The 17,485-nt window shown below is 41.5% G+C and overlaps 1 protein-coding gene across 2 annotated transcripts in view; it reads right to left on the reverse strand.

The window, feature by feature from the left end:
- Nucleotides 1–974: 974 nt before the first annotated feature.
- The window catches only part of PNPLA4 (patatin like phospholipase domain containing 4), a 108,746-nt gene continuing 92,235 nt past the window's right edge, over nucleotides 975–17,485 (reverse strand). The window contains exon 7 of one of the 2 annotated variants that reach the window (XM_060292970.1): nucleotides 975–1,970. In XM_060292970.1, the coding sequence (XP_060148953.1) occupies nucleotides 1,902–1,970 (69 nt within the window). In that variant the 3' untranslated portion in view covers nucleotides 975–1,901. Of the gene's footprint in view, nucleotides 1,971–7,915; nucleotides 8,728–17,485 lie in introns of those variants that run through there. The other variant, XM_060292971.1, reaches the window with a different exon arrangement.

Consider the following 17,485-nt stretch of genomic DNA (forward strand, 5'->3'; position numbering starts at 1 on the left):
TACTCTGCTCTGAAACGCCCCTTTGGTCTAAGGGAGGTCGGATTCTGTTATTGTTTGTCTCAACTTCCCTGCCACCTCCGTAAGCCAGACACGCGCAGACCAGAAACAAAAGAAGAAAAGCGCTGCGTTAACACCATTTCGTCTGGGCGGAAATGAACTATCTTGTGATATATCGATGCAGACTGCTTTGATGATCTTCTCATGACAATAGGTCTCGTTAATATTCGCTCTCCTGGATCTGGGTGGGTCTGTCATGTGTCTAGGGCGGAAGGGATGCCATGCCGTCCCTGAAGCCTCGGTACCCAAGGTAGTGCAGCTTCTTCCTAGCCATCCACGCTTCGGAAGGCAGCCATCCTGCTTCAGGGAAGCCAGTGATCACACACTAGTGCCCGCCCAGCAGCCCGGCTGAGGTCCACGGACCGCCAGCATCATCCCCAGAGATATGAGGGATCAGATGATTGAACCCCCAGCGCTCCCCCAGAGGCAGCTGTCGCCGCAGGAACAGCCACAAGCTCTGACCACCGAGACATGCCCCCAATGGCAGGTGTGTGCAGAATAAAAACAAATGATGGGGATTCCCTGGTGGTGCAGTGGTTGAGAGTCCGCCTGCCAATTCAGGGGACACTGGTTCGAGCCCTGGTCTGGGAAGATCCCACATGCCGCGGAGCAACTAAGCCCGTGCGCCATGGCTACTGAGCCTGCGCGTCTGGAGCCTGTGCTCTGCAACGGGGGAGGCCACGACAGCGAGAGGCCCGCGCACCGCGATGAAAAGTGGCCCCCGCTCGCCGCAACTAGAGAAAGCCCTCGCACAGAAACGAAGACCCAACCCAGCCAAAAATAAATAAATAAATTAATTAAAAATATATATATAAAAAATGGTGGCTGCTGGTTTCAGCCAGTACCTACTGGGATTGCTTATTAGGATGTAAAACATGACAAACACGCGAGCGCCAGAACTGAGGCCACTTATTCAATAAGTTTATTTTTAGCTTATAATGTACAAAAGCTATTCAGACGTGTGGCTTTGTGGCCACCCGTGTCCCGCCCACCACAGATGACTCAGTAGGGAAAGGAGATTTAGTGTAAACATCTTTGCGTGAAACGAGAACCTAAGTCATTTCCGCTGGCCAGGAGCTTACACTATTATAGGGAAAATGGGGACAGACACCTAAGTTAGTGCCATAAAGTGGCACCCAGGAGTACTTTGCAGGTTCTTCATTCAACACTTGTATGTTGGGACCTGCTGTGTGCCAGGAGCACTGGCCTCTGTGGTATAAATCCAGCGGGAGACTTACAAGGATCCTGCTGTCAGGGATTTTAGATTCTGACAGGTGTAGATAACACACTAGCAAATAAATAAAAGTGCTTCTGATAAAGAAAAGTGCAGGACACAGCAAGGTGGAGGGGCTGAGGGGAACCACGACCTTGAAGTATCGGGGAATTCTTTGATAAAGTGGCCTTGAAGCTGAGACCTGTGATGAAAGGGGTCCGGGTAAGGGCAGCACAGCAGGGATGAGTGAGAGGGAGTCTTGGAGAAACAAAGGAGGAGCGGGGAAAGGAAAATCTTCTGCAGAAGGAAAATCTCTGGGGTCCTCACAGGCCCCGGAAAGGTACTTGAATTGTATTATTGTGATTACAATACCTGGAAAAGTCTAAATGATTCACGGACACCATTTAGAAGGATGCAGTCCCTCCTCGTTAGTCGCAGGTCCCCTGTTTGCAAGTTCATCGGTGCCACTATGATCTATTTTAACCATCAAATGAACGCTCCAGGTACTTTTGGGGTCATTCACAGACGTGCTCAGCTGGGGTTGGACAGGGCAGCAGTGCCTCTGGTTGCAGCTTTCAGGCTGTCAACAAGTGTCCTTTCTGTGGACTACTTAGTGCCACGCTTTTCACATTTATGTGTCTTTTGTTGATGACGTTGCTGTTGGAAATGACCCCCAAGCCCAGTGCTTCAGTGCCGTCTGCTGTTGGGAAGAAAGACCAAGAAATGCCTTAGGGAGAAAATACATGAGTTAGATAAGCTTCTTGTAGGCATGAGTTGTAGCGCTGATGGCCCCAAGTTCCCTGTGGATGACTCAGTGATATCTATTAAATAAGGTGCCTTTAAACAGATACATACAGTTAACACAAGATTATGTATTGATCAGCTGGTGAAAATGTTGTGACCCGAGGCTCCCAGATACCTAACCCTGTACTTTCCTAGCAGCAACGGTTTGCTATTCACTAATTCAGCATCTGCGATGACTTTCCGAACATAATTGCAAGAATGATGAGAATGGGCTGTATTTTCAGGAGGTCCAGTTGAGAGGCAGACATTGTGGGGTGAGCAGTGGTTGAGCTTGGTCACGTGGCAGGCTTTGGCAGTGACCTGGATGTCAGGCATAGGAAATCCAGCAACATCCCAGGGCTGTGATGCTAAGTGTAGAGTAGGAAAAGAGTCTTCCAGTGGAGAAGGGGAGTCACAGGAGGGTTTATGGAGAAGGCAGCATTTGTGAAGAATGCAGCTTTCAAGCTGCATCTTGAAACGATGGGCTAATGTATGTGAGTTTATTTATCACAGAGACACATGTATTTATGTGGTAATTGTATATCCACATGGCACAGGACAGTGCAGTGCAGAAAACTTAGGAGCAAATTAAACCCATTTTTTTAGTTGAAGTATCATTGATTTACAGTGCTGTGTTAGTGTCACAATATATACAGCAAGGTGTTTCAGTTATATTTTTTCAGATTATTTTCCATTATAGTTAATACATGATATTGAATATAGTCCCCTGTGCTATACAGTAAATCCTTGTTGCTTATCTATTTTATTTATAGTAGTTTATATCTGTTCATTCCATACTCCTAATTTATTGCTTTCCCCTTTGGTAACCATAATTTGTTTTCTATGTCTGTTCCTGTTTTGTATATAGATTCATTTGTATTATTTTTTTAGATTTGTATTTTTTTTAGTGATATCATGTAATACTTGTTTTTCTCTGTCTGACTGACTTCATTAAGTATAATATTTTCTAGGTCCATCCATGTTGCTGTAAATGGCATTATTTCATTCTTTTTTATGGCTGAGTAATATTCCATTGCATTGTTATATATGTACCTCATCTCCTTTATCCATTCATCTGTTGATGGACATGTGGGTTGTTTCCATGTCTCTTGGCTATTGTAAATAGTGCTACTAGGAACATTGGGATGCATGTATCTTTTCAAGTTAGAGTTTTCCAAAACTCTTACAGTATTTATTTTTATTTTTTGGCTGCAGTGTGCGTGGCATGCGGAATCTTAGTTCCCCGACCAGGGATGGAACCTGCGCCCCTTTTAGTGGATGCACAGAGTCCTAACCACTGGACCGCCAAGGAATTCTATTACAGTATTTTTAAGGGATATTCCTTATGTATATCAGGAACCTCAACCCTTGTCCACAGCATGCAAATATACTGATTCAAAATGAATCATTGATGCATTTAATAACAAAGGCCCTCAGATTTTTAAAAACTGTAGCAAAGGTAATAAACTCATCAGAAATGAACATTCTGACATAGGATAGGAGCAAAGTCAGACTGCAAAATTTGGGTGATTTATGCTTTCAGTCACTAGAGAACATCTAGATAAGAGAAACCTCTTACTTTACGAATGAATAAAAGCTTTCCTTCCCTCCCTCCTTCCTTCTCTCATAACACAAAATTTTAAGTACTCATTGAACCCTTCTAGACTGCTCTAGAACCTAGGAATACTATAGGATGTACATTTTACTGAGGTGAGGGGCATAGACTTATCAAGGAAATATATACTTCACAAGGTTGTTGCTTTAAATGGAGTTAAATGTCATTAAGAAAATAAACAGGGCTTTCCTGGTGGTGCAGTGGTTGAGAGTCAGCCTGCCGATGCAGGGGACACGGGTTCGTGCCCCGGTCCGGGAAGATCCCACATGCCGCGGGGCAGCCGGGCCCATGAGCCATGGCCGCTGAGCCTGCACGTCCGGAGCCTGTGCTCCGCAATGGGAGAGGCCGCAACAGTGAGAGGGCCGCAACAGTGAGAGGCCCGCATACCGCAAAAAAAAAAAAAAAAAAAAAAAGGAAAGAAAGAAAGAAAATAAACAGAGTTACAAACTTCAGGTTGGGAGCGGGTAGGGGGGAGCATGGACAATTTTATAGAATTTTGGTTAGAGTAGCAAACCAAGAATAATGCTGTTTATGGCTAGAAAAAAATTAATGGAAGTATCATTCTCTACTGGATGGTATATTTCTATACAATGTCTGCCTCTAGAAAGGTAAGTATAATTTGTCTTTACACAATATTTAGGTCTAATTTTAACAGAGATTTTGTTTACTAGAGAATGGAGACTTAGTTGAGGCCAAGTGGTGGGAACCTTCAATGAGACCAGGCAGCACCTCTGGATGTCGGGGGGTAATCTGCATCACCCACTACCTGCCTCAGTGGTTCCCAGTAGAGCGTCCTCGGGCCGTATGCATCAGAATCACGTGGGGACCTTAACAAGCACCTGGAGTGGTTATTTGGCACCTTAGAGTTTGCGAATCACGGACTGGCTGGGGGGACATTCCAAATTTCTGGCATAAGGTCAAGGGGCAGATGTTTGCTTCTGGATATAACACATATATTCTGTCTTTGTGAAAATGAGACACATTGGAACTCATCACCTCCGTCAGGAACTCTCAGACTCCCAGGTTCTTGTCTTTCCAGGAGAACTCTGAGATGTGAATGCCACACGATGGGGCCAGAAGTTGTCGCCAAGCTTAAGCTCTGCTGGTGCAGGAAAAGGCTCTTAACTTCCTAGGGTCTCAGTTTGTACATTGGAGGAGAGGATGGAAGGCATGGTAAATGCAAACCACATTCCCGCTCTCCCAACCCCACTGAAGTCATGAAGCGAGACTTTGAGGGTCGGATACATACGTCACATGTTGATGTTGCATTCCCGTGAAAGAAAAGGACTGGAAGTGATTGCGTCCCTACTGTGTGCCAAGACCTCTTAAAATACCATCTCAAGTTAAAGTAAATGGATGAATTGCTCACCAAGACAGTTTAGGAATAGCATTGCTCTCTACAGTCTATAGGGAGAAGTAACTTGCTGAGCAGAATAGAAATGAAAACCCAAATCTTCTGTCACAATTTCAGGTTAACTCCATGTAAGACCGGACACTATAAAACTCTTAGAGGAAAGCATAGGAAAACACCCTTTGACATAAATCACAGCAAGGTCTTTTATGACCCATCTCCTAGAGTAATGAAAATAGAAACAAAAATAAGCAAATGAGACCTAATTAAACTTAAAAGCTTTTGCACAGCACAGGAAACCATAAACAAGACGAAAAGACAACCCACAGAATGGGAGAAAATATTTGCAAATGAAGCAATGGACAAAGGATTAATATCCATAATATATATAAACAGTTCATGCAGCTCAATAACAAAAAAACAAACAACCCAATCCAAAAATGGGCAGAAGACCTAAATAGACATTTCACCAAAGAAGACATACAGATGGCCAAGAGGCACAGGAAAAGATGCTCAACATCACTGATTATTAGAGAAATGCATATCAGAACTACAATGAGGTATCACCTCACACTGGCCAGGATGGCCATCATTAAAAAGCCTACAAATAACAAATGCTGGAGAGGGTGTGGAGAAAAGGGAACCCTCCTACACTGTTGGTGGGAATGTAAATTGATACAGCCACTGTGGAGAACAGTATGGAGGTTCCTTTAAAAACTAAAAACAGAACTACCATAGGATCCAGCAATCCCACTACTAGGCATTCACCCTGAGAAAACCATAATTCAAAAAGACACATGCACCCCAGTTTTCATTGCAGCACTATTTACAATATCCAGGACGTGGAAACAACCTAAATGTCCATTGACAGATGAATGGATAAAGAAGATGTGGTACATATATATACAATGCAATATTACTCAGCCATAAAAAGAAATGAAATCGGGTCTTTTGTAGAGATGTGGATGGACCTAGAGTCTCATACAGAGTGAAGTAAGTCAGAAAGAGAAAAACAAATATCGTATATTAACACGTATATGTGGAATCTAGAAAATGGTACAGATGAACCTATTTGCAGGGCAGGAATAGAAACGCAGACGTAGAGAACAGACTTGTGGACATGGGATAGGGGAAGAGGAGGGTGGGACAAATTGGGAGATTAGGTTTGACATAAATATACTACCACGTGTAAAATATCTAGCTAGTGGGCACCTGCTGTATAGCACAGGGAGCTCAGCTCAGTGCTCTGTGATGACCTAGATGGGTGGGATGCGGGGGGGTCCAAGAGGGAGGGGATATCTGTATACGTGGAGCTGATTCACTTTGTTGTACAGCAGAAACTACCACAACATTGTAAACCAAGTATACTCCAATTTTAAAAAATAAAGGCATTATTTAATTATTTTAAATTCCTTTTTTCTTTTTAAATTAAGAGCATTTCATGTGCTTCACATAGGCATCAACCAGGAAAGACTTGACTTTGACTTTCCTTAAATAATCTACCACCCTTCCTTGTACTGTGTAGTAACATGTTCTAATATCATAGCATGGCTGTGTTCTAAAAATGCATGGCTTATATGGCGGCTTACTAGTAGGAGTAGCCTTAAACGTGAGTTACAGATACTTGCCTCAAGAGTTTATCTGTTTTATTACTGATGACCATAAAACTGGCAGACAGCTTTTTGCCTCATCACATTTCAAGTATAGTGTTTGATGAAAACATTTTTTAACCTCCACGTGGAAACATAAGCAACACACAAAAATGCATGCGAATAAACCTTTCTGTTTTGGCAATCTAGGGTTTCTTTGTTACAGATTCACATTAAAGATCGCAAGCCCAAGATAAATCATGGTACTTAATACTGTGCTTGCTGTCTGATGTGCCTGTCAGTAACAAAGCATTGTTATAACTGCCTCTATTGACTTATGTCCTTTGCTTATTATCAAAACATTTGTCCTGTGTCCTGGAGTAAGGAATCTGGTCATATTTTTATTTATTCACTTGAATACATTTTGAGAATTAGCATACTTAGTATACCTATATTGAATATTTACCAACTTGTAATAAAACCATATTTAAATTTATTAAATGCACTGTTCTACATACAGTATATGATTTAATGATTCAGGTGCCTCCATGTGTGTATATGTACATACGTATGTAAACATGTGGGTATGTATATGCATACATGTAGGACATGTGTAACTTTAAACATCATATATATGTATGATACGATAAAAAAATTAAAGTTTATGCTCCACCATAAAGCTATGACCAGTATTTGTATGGAATCTAATGGATTAAATTCATTTATACTGTATTCATAATTCACTTAAACACTTGCCATTTAAATCAATAAATAGTACACTGCAGTCACAGAATTTTAAAGTTTTCCGTGATTTTAAACTTTAATTCCCTTATTACACAGCATACTTCCAGTGGAGAATGTGTTATACTCCTGTGGTTAACCGTAGAGTTTCTAAAATCCAATAAAACTTAGTATAATAATATCTTACAAACAAAAGAATTAATTTCTATTAACTATTTATTTGTATAGTCCGTGGCTCATCGTAAACCAAGCAAAAGCATGATACCCTGGAGCAGAGACACATAATAGACCTGTCGTAACATGACGCGTATTCTTACCTGCCTTTCCCTCTGGACGAGTACAGTGGGCGAATTAATGAAATTGGCTTTTTTTTTAAACCGTCATTTTATTTACTTATTTTTGGCTGTGTTGGGTCTTCGTTTCTGTACGAGGGCTTTCTCTAGTTGTGGCGAGCGGGGGCCACTCTTCATTGCGGTGCGCGGGCCTCTCACCATCGTGGCCTCTCTTGTTGCGGAGCGCAGGCTCCAGACGCGCAGGCTCAGTAGTTGCAGCTCACGGGCCTAGTTGCTCCGCGGCATGTGGGATCCTCCCAGACCAGGGCTCAAACCCGTGTCCCCTGCATTAGCAGGCAGATTCTCAACCACTGCACCACCAGGGAAGCCCTGAAATTGGCTTTTATTACTGATTCATTGCATTTAAAATGAAGAAGCAACTCTGGATGTTCAAGAATTCAAATTGAAAGGAGACTGGGAATTCTAAAGTCAGTTATGGAGGTGAAGTGAAGACACAACTGAGAATGGCTCCTGATGGTAGTGATTTTCAAGCAGGCAAGGGGGTGGGTGCCTGCACTGAGGGAATAAAGCATAAAAGCCTTCACCTGATGTGTCTGCTGGGAAGTCCAGGATGGCTGTGGGAAACCCAGGTTGGCTGCTAAATGCCCCCAGGGGCATCCAACAAACTAGGATAGGAGTCTAGGCCCTTGCAGAACCGGGGCGCCTGTGGGAAGTGCTGCAGTTTGTCTCGTGCTTCCGTGTGAAGACAGGGAATCCACGTGTTTGGAGGCTCCCCGGCGAGGCCGTCCCGCTGACAGACTCTCCTTGTGATGGGCACGGTGCCGGTTATTTCAGCTTCCTCGCCCTGCCCGGAGTTAGCTTCCCCTGGGATGTTTCTCAGTGAGGGGGGGCGATGCTGCACGAACGTGCCGTTGGTTTGTATTGAACATGTTGCTTTGTGTGCAGCGGGGCCGTGGGGGGCTTTAAACAGGGGTGGTGAGTAGTTACTCCGGCCTGTGCGTCCTCCAGGTTTACTGTACCTTCTGAACGCAGTGTTCTCACCCGCTGAACGGCAATTGCTGGGAGGGCAGGTCCTGGGTCTGCTTCTGAAACGTAGTGCAGGATCTGGCGTAAGAGGTCCGGGATGAATATTTTTTTTGATAAGTGAATGAGAGTAAATATACTGAGTGGTGGGATGGATGCCTTGCTGCATGGATAGATGGGTGGGCGGTTCATGGTGTGTATAGGAGGGAGGAGAATGAGAAAAACGTGCTTATAATATTCCTTTGATGTTATTTAAAAATATGTATAAAACAGGGTGGTCCCTGTAAAGAAATGCTGGATCGCACACAGCCTCTGGTGTCAAGTCTTGTGCCCCATGATCCCTTGAATACCTAGCTGATCAAGAACCTTCTACCGTGTGTTTAGAACATCAAGACAAGCCGTAGAGGATTTAGCATCTATCACTCTCATGTGGCTTGAGGGCTAGCAAACCCCTCCCAGCCTCCTGAGTAGCAATCTCTCTCTCTCTCTTCTTGTTTGAAAGGTATCTACTTTACATTTAGGCAAGAATCGGCTTGGTGAAAATGCAAATGATATTAAATCAATTTTAAAATTTGTTTTGCTTTGGTTTTGCTACCTGACAGTGCATCTAGCTAAACACTGAATTTGACCCAAAACCACCAGAAAATCCTAAGAGCTTAGCAGGAGGGGGGATCCCTGAGGCACTGGAACTTTCTGAGAGCTTCATAGAAACAGATGATTGGGCAACACTAGGAAGACAGGTCCTCTATCATTTTGCCTAAGTCAGAGTCCTAAAAGTTAATTAAATCTTAAACGAAGGCACATGCATGGGTACAACAGTGAGCTTCCCAGGCCGGCATCTTCAAGGGGGTCTTCAGTTAGAGAGGTAAAGGGAAAACCCATCAGATGAGACTGGAGAAGTGTTTAGGAGGAGGAAAGATGATTCTGTAAAGCTTTGCATAAGGACATTTCTATCATGGTTCCTGAAGTTATGCTGTGTGGGCTCCAGTGGCCACGTCAATGACGTGGAGCATGAGGTATGAGCCATTTCCATTTGGATTTTTTTCAACATATCTAAAAAGGACAAGGAAGTATTGCTGTGCTGATGGAACCAGGAACTTGTTCCGAAGATGAGGATGAGAATGTCCTCATTATGTTCTGCCTTCAGAGAGAGGGGAAGTTTGGGGGCGAATATCATTAATCCTCCGGCAGCAATAGAGAAGAGCAATTTGAATAAGGAAGGGCAGCCTCAGAGGAAGGAAAGAAAACTCTCTTGCAATCGAGTGCAGTTGTCAAGAATGAGTCACCCAGCCAACTCTGCGTGGAGAGCCTCTCTGAAGGGATAAAAAACAGAGGAGGACACTCAAAAATTGTTCTGTCATTCTCCTCCCTCCCTGCCAAACTGCTTCCCTAAATACCAGATAGAGAAAGCTCTGGAACAGTGGCAATATCGAAATCTATTGTTGCAGGGGAAACGCTGTTCCTGGTGAGGCAGAAACGTCTGGAGACTGAGGAAGAATAAAAGGTCAAAGGGCCCCACATGTGACTGTGGATGCTTGGGAGGAAGCTGTAAACTCTTTCTGGAGTCAACAGAGTTTCTTGGGGTATCGCCGATGCACTTCCTGGATCTTCAAGTGTGTGTTAACTGAGAGACAGGTTGATATTCTCTGCCTGTCTTTTCTAAGAGAATGTAGTAGGGAGATCCCTGTTTCAGTAGAGGTTTTGGGAACTTTGCAAATGAATCAGTGTACATATCATCTGTCTCTCATAAAAGCCCACATAATAAAACATTCCTAGAATTTTAGTTTGGGGGTTGGCAGGGGGTGCAGGGGAAGGAAGGTTTCTGCAAATAAATGTGTATGTCTTCTCCTATGAACAAAAGAAAATATAAGACTGATGAATCTCTCTTTGGCTTGTCGTTCAACAAATGTTGACCTAAATTCACAATCCAAGCTTCTTAGGTGACTGAATCTACGTTCCTAGGAGCACCAAATTCCGCAGGGGTTCCTGATGGATTGCATCCTGACTAATTCTTTACGTTTTCATTTTGTGCTTTGTATTCACCTGGGAGTTGACTCATAATAGTGTCAGCAGATACCAACATCAAATGAATGAACAGGATTGCCTTTTATTGAGCCTGTTTATGCCTCATCTCCCAGAGAGTCTCTGGTTTCTTGGTGTGTCCAGAGGCTTTTTCTCGGTTACTTTGAGGACACAATTCAGAGACATACAGCAGCCTACCTGTCAAACCCATCTTTGGGCCTCCCACATGGACCCTATTTCATTCCTAAGATGATGCACCAAAAGGGGTGACAAGGACATAATACACTATCACATGGATCAATGACACATTACACCTATGAAGGAAAATGACACAAAGTAAAAACAAATACGTGCAAAAGTTATATTCAGAACCACTTGGGGTGAGGGAAATTGATCATCAAGATGGCCTCACTTGGACAGTCTCAGGGACCTCTGGGACAACATTAAACGCACCAACATTCGAATTATAGGCGTCCCAGAAGAAGAGAAAAAGAAAGGGACTGAGAAAATATTTGAAGAGATTATAGTAGTAAATTTCCCTAACATGGGAAAGGAAATAATCAAGTCCAGGAAGCACAGAGAGTCCCATACAGGATAAATCCAAGGACAAACACGCCAAGACACATATTAATGAAACTATCAAAAATTAAATACAAAGAAAACATATTGAAAGCAGCAAGGGAAAAGCATCAAATAACATACAAGGGTATCCCCATAAGGTTAACAGCTGATCTTTCAGCAGAAACTCTGCAAGCCAGAAGGGAGTGGCAGGACATATTTAAAGTGATGAAAGGGAAAAATCTACAACCAAGATTACTCTACCCAGCAAGGATCCCATTCAGATTCGACGGAGAAATTAAAACCTTTACAAACAAGCAAAAGCTAAGAGAATTCAGCACCACCAAACCAGCTTTACAACAAATGCTAAAGGAACTTCTCTAGGCAGGAAACACAAGAGAAGGAAAAGAACTACAATAACAAACCCAAAGCAATTAAGAAAATGGTAATAGGAACATACGTATCGATAATTACCTTAAATATAAATGGATTAAATACTCCCACCAAAAGACATAGACTGGCTGAATGGATACAAAAACAAACCTGTATATATGCTGTCTACAAGAGACCCACTTCAGACCTAGGGACACATGCAGACTGAAAGTGAGGGGATGGAAAAAGATATTCCATGCAAATGGAAATCAAAAGAAAGCTGGCGTAGCAATTCTCATCTCAGACAAAATGGCTTTAATATAAAGACTATTACAAGAGACAAAGAACGACACTACATAATGATCAAGGGATCAATCCAAGAAGGAGATGCAACAATTATAAATATTTATGCACCCAACATAAGAGTACCTCAATATACAAGGCAAATGCTAACAGGTGTAAAAGGGGAAATCGACAGTAACACAATAATAGTAGGGGAATTTAACACCCCACTTTCACCAATGGACAGTTCAACCAAAATGAAACTAAATAAGGAAACACAAACTTTAAATGACACATTAAACAAGATGGACTTGATATTCATAGGCCATTCCATCCAAAACCAACAGAATACACTTTCTTCTCAAGTGCTCATGGAACATTCTCCAGGATAGATCATATCTTGGGTCACAAATCAAGCCTTGGTAAATTTAAGAAGATTGAAATAATATCAAGTATCTTTTCCAACCACAACGCTATGAGACTAGATATCATTTACAGGAAAAACTGTAAAAAATACAAACACATGGAGGCTAAACAATACACTACTAAATAACCAAGAGATCACTGAAGAAATCAGAGAATCAAAACATACCTAGAAACAAATGACAATGAAAACACGATGACCCAAAACCTATGGGATGCAGCAAAAGCAGTTCTAAGAGGGAAGTTTATAGCAATACAATCCTACCTCAAGGAACAAGAAACATCTCAAACAACCTAACCTTACCCCTAAAGCAGTTAGAGAAAGAAGAACAAAAATCCCCCAAAGTTAGCAGAAGGAAAGAAATCATAAACATCAGATCAGAAATAAATGAAGAAATGAAAGAAACAATAGCAGAGATCAATAAAACTAAAAGCTGTTTCTTTGAGAAAATAAACAAAATTGGGAAACCATTAGCCAGACTCATTAAGAAAAAAAGGGAGAAGACTCAAATCAACAGAATTAGAAATTGAAAAGAAGTAACAACTGACACTGCAGAAATACAAAGGATCATGAGAGATTACTACAAGCAACTCTATGCCAATAAAATGGAAAACCTGCAAGAAATGGACGAATTCTTAGAAAAGCACAACCTTCTGAGACTGAACCAGGAAGAAATTGAATATATAAACAGACTAATCTCAAGCACTGAAACTGAAACTCTGATTAAAAATCTTGCAACAAACCAAAGCCCAGGACCAGATGGCTTCATAGGCGAATTCTATCAAACATTTAGAGAAGAGCTAACACCTATCCTTCTCACACTCTTCCAAAATATAGCAGAGGGAGGAACACTCCCAAACTCATTCTGAGAGCCACCATCACCCTGATACCAAAACCAGACAAAGATGCCACAAAAAAAAAAAAAACAAACTGCAGGCCAATATCACTGATGAACATAGATGCAAAAATCCTCAACAAAATACTAGCAAACAGAACCCAGTAGCACATTAAAAGGATCATACACCATGATCAAGTGGGGTTTTTTCCGCAGGAATGCAAGGATTCTTCAATATACGCAAATCAATCAATGTGATAAACCATATTAACAAACTGAAGGATAAAAACCATATGATCATCTCAATAGATGCAGAAAAAGTTTTTGACAAAATTTAACACCCATTTATGATAAAAACTTTCCAGGAAGTAGGCATAGAGGGAACTTACCTCAACATAATAAAGGCCATATATGACAAACCCACAGCCAATATCGTTTTCAATGGTGAAAAACTGAAACCATTTCCACTAAGATCAGGAACAAGACAAGGTTGCCCACTCTCACCACTATTATTCAGCATGGTTTTGGTAGTTTTAGCCACAGTAATCAAAGAAGATAAAGAAATAAAAGGAATCCAAATCAGAAAGGAAGAAGTAAAACTGTCACTGTTTGCAGATGACATGATATTACACATAGAGAATCCTAAAGATGCTACCAGAAAACTACTAGAGCTAATCTATGAATTTTGTAAAGTAGCAGCATAAAAAATTAATGCATAGAGATCTCTTGCATTCCTATACACTAATGATGAAAAATCTGAAAGAGAAATTAAGGAAACACTCCATTGCAACAAAAAGAATAAAATACCTAGGAATAAACCCACCTAAGGAGACAAAAGACCTGTATGCAGAAAACTATTTGACACTGATGAAAGAAATTAAATACGATACAAACAGATGGAGAGATATACCATGTTCTTGGATTGGAAGAATCAACGTTCTGAAAATGACTATACTACCCAAAGCAATCGACAGATTCAATGCAATCCCTATCAAACTACCAATGGCGGGCTTCCCTGGTGGCGCAGTGTTTGGGAGTCTGCCTGCTGATGCAGGGGATGCAGGTTCGTGTCCCAGTCTGGGAGGATCCCACATGCTGTGGAGTGGCTGGGCCCGTGAGCCTTGGCCGCTGAGCCTGCGCGTCCGGAGCCTGTGCTCCGTGATGGGAGAGGCCACAACAGTGAGAGGCCCACGTAACACCAAAAACAAGAAAAAAAAAAAAAAAAAAAACTACCAGTGGCATTTTTCACAGTACTAGAACAAAAAATTTCTCAATTTGTATGGAAACACAGAAGACCCTCAAGAGCCAAAGCAATCTTGGGAAAGAAAAATGGAGCTGGAAGAATCAGGCTCCCTGAATTCAGACTGTACTACAAAGCTACAGTAATCAAGACAGTATGGTACTGGCACAAAACCAGAAATATAGATCAATGGAACAGGATAGAATGCCCAAAGATAAACCCATGCACATATGGTCACCTTATTTTTGATAATGGAGGCAAGAATATACAGTGGAGAAAAGACAGCCTCTTCAGTAAGTGGTGCTGGGAGAACTAGACAGCTACATGTAAAAGAATGAAATTAGAACACTCCCTAACACCATACACAAAAATAAACTCTAAATGGATGAAAGACCTAAATGTAAGGCCAGACACTATCAAACTCTTAGAGGAAAACATAGGCAGAACACTCTATGACATAAATGACAGTAAGATCCTTTTTGACCCACCTCCTAGAGAAATGGAAATAAAAAGAAAAATAAACAAATGGGACCTAGTGAAACTTAAAAGCTTTTGCACAGCAAAGGAAACCATAAACAAGACAAAAAGACAATCCTTAGAATGGGAGAAAATATTTGCAAATGAAGCAACTGACAAAGGAATAATCTCCAAAATATACAAGCAGCTTATACAGGTCAATATCAAAAAAAAAAATAAACAACCTAATCCAAAAATGGGCCGAAGACCTAAATAGGCATTTCTCCAAAGAAGATATACAGACTGCCAACAAACACATGAGAGGATGCTCAACACCAGTAATCATTAGAGAAATGCAAATCAAAACTATAATCACCTCACACCAGTCAGAATGGCCATCATCAAAAGGTATACAAACAGTAAATGCTGCAGAGGGTGTGGAGAAAAGAAAACTCTCCTACACTGTTGGTGGGAATGTAAATTGGTATAGCCACTATGGAGACCAGTATCAAGGTTCCTTGAAAAACTAAAGATAGAGCTCCCATATGACCCAGCAATCCCACTAGTGGACATATACCCTGAGATAACCATAATTTAAAATGCATCATGTTCCACAATGTTCATTGCAGCACTATTTACAATATCCAGGACAGGGAAGCAACCTGTGTCCATTGACAGATAATTGGATAAAGAAGATGTGGCACATATATATAATGGAATATTACTCAGCCATAAAAAGAAATGAAATTGAGTTATTTGTAGTGAGGTGGATGGAGCTAGAGTTTGTCATACAGAGTGAAGTAAGTCAGAAACAGAAATACCGTATGCTAACACATATATATGGAATTTAAGAAAAAAATGTCATGAAGAGTTTAGGGGCAAGACGGGAATAAAGACACAGACCTACTAGAGAATGGACTTGAGGATATGGGGAGGGGGAAGGGTAAGCTGTGACAAAGTGAGAGAGTGGCATTGACATATATACACTATCAAATGTAAAATGGACAGCTAGTGCTAAGCAGCCGCATGGCACAGGGAGATCAGCTCGGTGCTTTGTGACCATCTAGAGGGGTGGGATAGGGAGGGTGGGAGGGAGATGCAAGAGGGAAGGGATGTGGGGATATATGTATACATATAGCTGATTTACTTTGTTATACAGTAGAAACTAACACAACAATGTAAAGCAATTTTTCTCCAATAAAGATGTTAAAAAAAAAAAAAAGACAGTCTCACTTAATGAACTGGAAGGACAGATGTTCCTAAACTATTCACAGATTAACTCAGAAATAGATTGCAGCCAACAGACCTGCCAGGTCACACCCTCTGCATTTCTCATCCCCGCCCCCCCCCACCTTTTTTTTGGTTGAAGTATAGTTGATTTACAATGTTGTATTAATTTCTGCTGTACAGCAAAGTGATTCAGTTCTTTGGCAGGAACAAGTCTGTTCTCTATGTCTGTGAGTCTGTTTCTGTTTTGTAGATAAATTCATTTGTGTCATTTTTTAGATTCCACATATAAGTGATATCATATGGTGTTTGTCTTTCTCTGTCTGACTTACCTTCTTTAGTATGAGCATCTATAGATCTATCCATGTTGCTGCAAATGGCATTATTTCATTCTTTTTTATGGCTGAGTACTATTCCATTGTCTATATGTACCACATCTTCTTTATCCATTCCTCTGTCAATGGACATTTAGGTTGTATCCTTGTCTTGGCTATTGACAATAGTGCTGTGAACATAGGGGTACATGTATCTTTTTGAATTATAGTTTTGTCTGGATATATGCCCAGGAGTGGGACTGCTGGATCATATGGTAGTTCTATTTTTAGTTTGTTGAGGAACTTCCGTACAGTTTTCCATAGTGTCTGCACCAATGTACATTCCCACCCACAGTGCAGGAGGGTTCTCTTTTCTCCACACCCTCTCCAGCATTTATTATTTGCAGACTTTTTGATGATGCCCGTTCTGACCGGTGTGAGGTTGTACCTCACTGTAGTTTTGATTTGCATTTCTCTAATAATTAGGAATGTTGAGCATCTTTTCATGTGTCTACTGGCCATCTGTATGTCTTCTTTGGAGAAATGTGTATTTAGGTCTTCTGCCCAGTTTTCTATTGGGTTGTTTGGTTTTTTGTTGTTGAGTTAGATGAGCTGTTTGTGTATCTTGGAAATTAAGCCGTCATCAGTTGCCCCCGACTTCTAAACATGCCTTGCCGTTTCCCCATGCACCAAATCTTCCTCTTAATCATAGACAAGTCTGGTCCTGATTGTCACCATCTATACTGGGTTGAGGTGATGAGAACTCTTAAAGGTTTTTTTCCCTCAGAGTAAATACTGCCTTACAAATGATCGTGCATATGTGTTGATGACACGTATTTGGACTTGACCTACCTAGTCTACCTCATTTGGGCACCAGTCAGTCATACTCATTATTTAATCTTGGCCATGATGACAATGATACTATTAATATATTGTGGCCTTTTGGATATCCTCTTCCATGTCACAAAGCCAAGTGCTTCTTCTACATCCACACGTCTGGGACTCTGGCTGAAGCGCAGACAGGGTCAAAGTCACCCCACAGAAGGATCTTCAACACCGTGTTGTTATATGTGAGAAAATGAAAAGCAAA

This window comes from Globicephala melas, chromosome X, assembly GCF_963455315.2.
Source record: "Globicephala melas chromosome X, mGloMel1.2, whole genome shotgun sequence".
Taxonomy (NCBI): domain Eukaryota; kingdom Metazoa; phylum Chordata; class Mammalia; order Artiodactyla; family Delphinidae; genus Globicephala; species Globicephala melas.